General features: G+C 32.2%; 1 protein-coding gene across 1 annotated transcript in view; it reads left to right on the top strand.

The window, feature by feature from the left end:
• The first annotated feature begins 6,843 nt into the window (after window positions 1–6,843).
• Window positions 6,844–8,082, top strand: part of LOC145974544 (odorant receptor 4-like) — a 166,828-nt gene continuing 165,589 nt past the window's right edge. The window contains exons 1-2 of the mRNA XM_083104449.1: window positions 6,844–6,877; window positions 6,973–7,423. Coding sequence (XP_082960575.1) covers window positions 6,872–6,877; window positions 6,973–7,423 — 457 coding nt within the window. The 5' untranslated portion in view covers window positions 6,844–6,871. The remainder of the gene's footprint in view (window positions 6,878–6,972; window positions 7,424–8,082) is intronic.

The raw sequence follows: 8,082 nt of genomic DNA, 5'->3' as shown, positions 1-8,082 counted from the left end.
TATAAACTCGTATCTCTGTTCTACATAAGTTATTTATTCTTTCGCTACTTTTGATGTCGACATTTTTGAAAGTGATACATCATTATGGAAAGACACGAGTTAATGCCAAACCGCCTTTACAAATGTCTGCGGCACGTTAAATGCGTTTAATCATTGAAAAAGGGAAAACATCATTGAAAAAATAGGAACATTTTGTGGCCTAACGATCATTTCCAGGACACGAGCCATTATTTGTAACAATATCATATTAAACACATGAATAAACAATTCTCCATGAAGTACATTCATCCCAAGCTTCCATCAACTAATTCCTGATTTATTATTAAATTGTTTAATCTATTTATCCTGGAAGTAATCATAACGTTGGCATATAAACTTGTATGTCTACTCTATATTATTTGTATTCTTTTGTTCTATTTTATATCAAAATTCTAGAAAGTGATATATTACTATGCAAAGGCATGAGCTAACAATGCCTGACCGCCTTTATAAATGACTACGTTAAGTGCGGCAAGTTAAATCGTTGGAGAATATGAATATATCATTTTATGGCTTAACGTATGTTTCCAGGACACATGCAATTTCTCTTAAATAATATTATATTATAATAAACACGTGAGGAAACATTATTCTTTGATGTATATTTTTCCTAAGTCTCTTTCGAAAATTTTTTTTGTTTTAAATATTCAGTTTAATTTTTTGTAAAGCAATCAAAAAACATTGGTATAATAATTATAATATCACTTTGTAACCTAACATTTTTGTCATAAAATATTTTTCATTATGTCATAATCAATTTATCTAATTTCAGATTACATACAATATATTTTTCTTTCAGTTTTTATAAATATTTGTATTTATTTTAAAAGATCGCTTCTTTTCTTTCAATATCTTTTTTATATATATTATTCGATGTTAGACTATTATTTTAATTTTTTTTTTATTTTTTTAACGAGAGAGGGGAAAAATGCTTCTTACGCACCCCCCGGTCCCCGTAGACCGGGGGAGTGTGGGGCTCGGCCTATTTAACGGCCCCTACCCACTAAAAAACCCCTCTCTTTACGCACCTCCTGGAAATATATATTAATGATTCTTGTGTTTAATTCAATAATACAATGTTTATACTTCAATTGGCAATGTTGCACAATATATGTATATTTTTTTAATCAAATGGCAGTTTCCAGGACAGTACTGGAAAATATATGTATATACATTTGAGAATTGTATGTACGTACATCCTTCATATGTATATACATAAGTTTTCCAGGACTGTCCTGGAAACTGCCATTTGACATAAAATTCTTCCAGGTCAGGCCTGGAACCCCACGAATGTTCCGGAATTTACCAATATACAGGGTGAGCCATTTTAATTAACGCACCCAATTATTTCGGAAACAAAGCATTTTAGAGAAAAATGTTTCAGACAAAAGTTTTATGGTTTCGAGGGGGCCATAAGATGGTATCATTGGTTTGACACTGAAGAGTCATTTGAAGGTTACGTGAAGGTCACTTCAATTTTTTTAAATGGAACACTATATATTTTTGCACACTCTTGTAGCTTATCTCGAGAGCTTTCCAAAACACTATAATTAAGTACCTTTTCGTTAAGTACTTTTTGAGTTATGAGGCTTGAAATAATTTCTTAATTTTACATAAACCGTAAAATATCTTGTAAAATATTCATTTTTTGATTATCTTACCTTAATACTTTTATGTACAAAATAATGAGAGTAATTAATTGGTGTAAAGAAAACATACAGTTGTTTTTAAAAAAAAATATGGAATTGTTAATTGCAAATTTTTTTTTTTTTTTAACAACTATGTTTTTTCTTTATACCAATTGATTCCTCTTATTATTTTGTACATAAAAGTATTAAGGTAAGATAATCGAAAAATGAATATTTTACTAGATATTTTATGGTTTATGTAAAATTAAGAAATTATTTCAAGCCTCATAACTTGAAAAGTACTCAATGAAGAAATACTTTATTATAGTGTTTTGGAAATCTCTCGAGATAAGCTACAAGAATAAGTAATAAAAAATAGGGGGTTCCATTTAAAAAATTGAAGGTAACCTTCACGTGACCTTCAAACGACTTTTGAAGGTAAAACCAATGACACCATCTTATGGCCCCCTTAAAACCATACAACTTTTGTTTAAAACATTTTCATCGAAACCACCATGGTTTCGAGATATTCGAGTGTGAAAGTTAAAATGGAACACCCTGTATAAAACGAACGTGTGCTACCTGGGTTTTTCGTTTTGTAAAGTACATATGTGGACGTGGGTTCCGCCCCTTCTTACGGAGGGGCTCCACTTCCAGAAAATATAACCTAACCCAACCCGTATCTGAAGTGTGAGATATACTTGGTTTCGCATAAAGTTGCAAACGAGGGGTAAACCGCTGAGGGCATTGCGGTGTACAGATTTGAGGCATTGCTAGACTTATTGGGCATTGTTTGGGAATTACTGGCGTTTCTTGGGCATTAGTGGGCATTGCTTGGGCATTACTGAGCATTGCTTGGACATTACTGGGCATTGCTTGGACATTACTGGGCATTGCTTGGGCATTACTGGGCATTACTTGGGCATTATTAGGTTTTATTGATGTATTAATGCGTATTATGGACGTTATTAAAGTATTATTAAGTCTTTTTTTCCAAATAATAATTTTATATCACAATTACAACACTCAATAAAACGTGTTTTTAAATTTTAGGTAAATTGTATAAATATCTTATGATGTTATCCGTTGAGTATTCCGGTCGGTAAACGCCGGTAAACGCTATTCAGCGCTGCTATCACTACTATTGTTCTCGTTTTGTTACGTCATCATCGAAATTTGGATATACAGGGTGATTCAAAATAACCCCTGTGTCCCTGAAATGACATATTCTTGAATCAATTCTAAGACGATTTTTCCTTCGGCAAAATTTCGTCCGAAGCTTAGTTTTTGAATTATTAAAGGAAGTAGTTAACGTATGACGGGTCGAATACAAGAGGCAGGCAAGGGTGGCGCGATTCACCGTCAGACGCGGGTGCTTACGCGGGGCGCCTGCTGCGATCAGCTGGTCGCTATACACATACAGACACACATGCGAACACATACATTCTCTCTCTGTCTGTCTGTCTGTCTGTCTCTCTCTCTCTCTCTCTCTCTCTCATTCGCTCACTCACCTGTAATTTTTTTTTTTTTTTTTTACGAGAGAGGGGAAAATGCATTTTATGCATACCCACCGGTCGATCCAGTGAGTTATGTGGGACTCGAGTACCAAGTCGAATTACCAACTCGGTACTCCCTACCCACTAAAAACCCCTCTCTTTTCACGAATTTCCTTTGACACACTGTCCCTCTGACTTCCCGAGATCTGTTTTCACATAACGTCAAAAAATAGTTATTATTACCTTGTTCGATGACTTTTGATGTATTGCTGTAATTGCTTGAAGGAGAAATGAATTTTCCGATAGATCGTACGTTCTCAAATTAACGTAGATATCACGTTGCAAAAGACAAGAAATCCACACTAAATTATTAACTGAAAGTTTTTCTTCTTTCATGAACTGTATTCTTTTATAAACTTTAACGTAATCACATTTATTTACTCACTCGATGAGATGAGAAATTTACTAATGACTCTATCACTGATCACTATTAATCACTGTCGAATAATAACTGTTGGCGATTAAAAATCACTCGATGAAAGAAACACGCGCGGACACGTTACTACACGACGCGACGACGCGACAATGCGACGATAATTATTCGGCGACTGCAAGCAGTTTTTTATCATGGTAGGTTGCGGTAGGTTAAGGTACTACTGGCGCTATCGAACGCGATCATGTGTTCGATTGAAGAATGCGGTAAACATAATAAACATTTAACGTATTAATATTATTATTATCATGAATGTGTGTGATATCCATACATCGTATGATATCTATTTAAAAATTAATTAGATTAAATAAGTTTTTTTAAAATATTTATTACTTTTACTATTATCTTAAATAAATATTTAATATTAATATTTTATATGATAATAGTAAAAGTAATAAATATTTTAAAAACACTTATTTAATCTAATTAATTTTTAAATAGATATCATACGATGTATGGATATCACACACATTCATGATAATAATAATATTAATATGTTAAATGTTTATTATGTTTACCCCATTCTTCAATCGAACACATGATCGCGTTCGATAGCGCCAGTAGTACCTTAACCTACCGCAACCTACCATGACAAAAAACTGCTTGCAGTCGCCGAGTAATTATCGTCGCATTGTCGCGTCGTCGTGTCGTGTAGTAACGTGTCCGCGCGTGTTTCTTTCATCGAGTGATTTTTAATCGCCAACAGTTATTATTCGACAGTGATTAATAGTGATTAGTGATAGAGTCATTAGTAAATTTCTCGTCTCATCGAGTGAGTAAATAAATGTGATTACGTTAAAGTTTATAAAAGAATACAGTTCATGAAAGAAGAAAAACTTTCAGTTAATAATTTAGTGTGGATTTCTTGTCTTTTGCAACGTGATATCTACGTTAAATTTGAGAACGTACGATCTATCGGAAAATTCATTTCTCCTTCAAGCAATTACAGCAATACATCAAAAGTCATCGAACAAGGTAATAATAACTATTTTTTGACGTTATGTGAAAACAGATCTCGGGAAGTCAGAGGGACAGTGTGTTAAAGGAAATTCGTGAAAAGAGAGGGGTTTTTAGTGGGTAGGGAGTACCGAGTTGGTAATTCGACTTGGTACTCGAGTCCCACATAACTCACTGGATCGACCGGTGGGTATGCATAAAATGCATTTTCCCCTCTCTGGTAAAAAAAAAAAAAAAAAATTTACAGGTGAGTGAGCGAATGAGTGAGAGAGAGAGAGAGAGAGAGAGAGACAAAGAGAGAGACAGACAGACAGACAGAGAGAGAATGTATGTGTTCGCATGTGTGTCTGTATGTGTATAGCGATCAGCTGATCGCAGCAGGCGCCCCGCGTAAGCTCCCGCGTCTGACGGTGAATCGCGCCACCCTTGCCTGCCTCTTGTATTCGACCCGTCATACGTTAACTACTTCCTTTAATAATTCAAAAACTAAGCTTCGGACGAAATTTTGCCGAAGGAAAAATCGTCTTAGAATTGATTCAAGAATATGTCATTTCAGGGACACAGGGGTTATTTTGAATCACCCTGTATATTAGATGATTTAAATAAAGTGTATTTATGTAAATCTATTAAGGTAAATATTAACTTATACAGTTTTACTATGACTGTGTTCAGCAGAAAAAGCAACTTATTTGCAACTGTTGTAAGATTCTTCAATACGATTAATTCTTGTCGAAATTCTTGGCTGTTCTTGCCCTTAGTTCTTATCGATCTAAATGTAATAAATCAATCATATAAAAAATTTTATAACAGTTGCAAAGCTACTTTTTCTGCTGAACGCAGTCTATTAGTCTTACAAATGTGATATACGTAAGAAAAATCTACATAACCTCTATAATCTTTATTTATAATATTTAATCATCTTCATTATGTAAAAAAATATATACTTTATAGAGGCAGGCATAAATTCAGGGTCTGAGGTAGATAATATTCAGCAAAAATTACTCAATTCAGAAATTGGGCATTACTAGGCATTAGTAAAAAATTTAGCAGTAATGCCTAGGTATTGGGCATTAGTAGGCATTAGTGTACATAATTTTGATCAGCGGTTTACCCCTCGGTTGCAAACTTATGTAAAATTATATGAACCATGAACCATGTGAGCTACTAATATGAACCATGTGAAGCAAGATAGTCATATTCGTACATGGGTATGGGTTGGTATAGGTTAATCTTTTTTGGGGGTGCAGAGGAAGGGGCGGAACTTCTCTTCCTTAAAGAGTAAATGTAAACAAAAAATATAAACACATTTTCCAGATACATTTGCAACGTTCTATGCGAAACCAGGTACTTTCCACACTTCAGACACAGGTTAGGTTAGGTTATATCTTCCGGAAGTCGAGCTCCCCTGTAGGCGGACACATTGCTACGGTGTCCATGCATGTATTTTGCAAGATGAAGCAAAGTTACATACAAACATGTATTCCATTAAATATATTTGTTCTTAAATGTGCATGGTGTCATAAAATTATGTTCACACATGAAGCTTTTTTCCTTAATATGTAATAAATAACAAGTGGCTAAAACCTTCAGAAAGATAAATGTAAACAAAAAAATATAAACATATTCAAGATATAACGAAAAGGTAAGTATGAAATTTCAAAATTGCATGTCTCAGAAATAAAGAGAGACCGCCGCAAAATTCAAATGATGTATTGCTTAAGAATGAACTCTCTACAATATATGTCAAAATAAAAAATTTTCGAGCTGTGTAGTCTAAAGTAAACATTTACCATTTTAATTTTCAAATGTTATATTATGCATTACGTAATTTTTAATTTTTATTTTCCTTTTTATAAAAAAATACATTTATGTGTCCATATTTTAATAATTTTAGAATATTTTTATATGAAAATGCTTATCTCAGATAATTAAGTAACTTGAAATATAGCTTTCTCTATTATAAACGACAATTCTCTATTACAAATCTTTGTCTTAATGTTACGATTAAAGGTAATATTAAGTGCGATTATTTTTGTAACAAAAATTCGTATCTCGCGATGCTAAATTGAAAACACAGGTGGATCGAGTAACACGCCTATATATAATTCATACGCTAATTTCAAGTGCAATTGTGTGTTTTATGACCATTTATTTCCCGATTCTATAGACAGCTCTAAGCATTAAGGCAGAGATTATCTTAAAAACACATATTTGACAGTCTCTGGCCAACATTCACAGAAAAAACAATATAAAGTGCGATGCAGGTAAGTTGTATACAGATCTTATTTCAATTTGTCATATATGGAAAAATAAGGCATATTTTGGGAATTAATTATAAAATATTTATTTTGTATTATAGACGCAAAAAAATTTGGATCATGCGGCTGAAGTGCTGTTGTGGAATAAACAATTAATGTCAATGCTGGGTCTTTGGCCTTTTCGGACCAATGATTTTATATTCTTTATTAACTTTGGCTATTTTAGTTTTCTTATGATTCTAGAATATCTGGATTTATTTCTTTTTATTGATGATCTTGAACACGTAATCATGAACTTAACAGAGAACATGGCATTTTCACAGATATTTGTACGAATGAGTATGTTACGATTATATAATTGTCAAATAGGTGAAGTCATAGCAGAAGCTATGAAGGATTTCGATAAGCTGAGTTATAAAACCTCTGAAGAAATTGAGGCATTCATTACATATAATGCTAAGTCAAAGATCTTCGTTAAACTGTTGATTGTGTTTGTCGCGTTGACAGCTTCGTCATATTATTTAACTCCGATTATAATTATACTTGGAAATGGTGCGTCATGTTTTATGTAATTTTATTCTGATGTGTTTAGTATAATTGTATACGTAAAATAAAAAATTGTGAAATTTTGTACATACACTTGTTCACATACACGCAGTGTGTGCACGCATTCGTATATGTATGTATATTATGTGTATTATGTGTGTACATGTGTGTGTTTATTTATACATATAGGATGAGCGATGTTAAAAATCGCTATTTTCTAACTGAAATGAGATATTAAGAAATTGTTTATCAGTAATTAATAATTGTTTATCAGTAATTTTTATATTATATGGCTGAAAAGAGCAATAATGATTTGTAGCATTAAAAATTTTTCTAGATATTAGAAGTTTCCTTAAATATTAAGATTACTTTAATTTTTTAAATAGAACACACCCATTACATTTTTGCTTTCACACACACATTACATTTTTGCTTTCATAACCACATAAAATATGAAATTATGAATACAATAATATATATACTCTTGTATAACCTTGAAAATCTATTAGAATCACATCTTGAGATTTAATTTTTAATACGAATTTGCAAAAATTGTATTATAATATTATAATATTATATTTATTTCTATTTTATTACATTATTTATAAACATGAAAAAGAGATAGAAATGTTCTTTCAAAAATAAAGTAATTATAGAAATACAAT

The sequence above is a fragment of the Camponotus vicinus genome, unplaced genomic scaffold (assembly GCF_025532165.1).
Source record: "Camponotus vicinus isolate PSW18456_S1 unplaced genomic scaffold, iyCamVici1.0 SCAF_7, whole genome shotgun sequence".
NCBI lineage: Eukaryota > Metazoa > Arthropoda > Insecta > Hymenoptera > Formicidae > Camponotus > Camponotus vicinus.
Note: the sequence above shows the minus strand (reverse complement) of the source record. Positions and strands in the feature narration are given on the sequence as shown.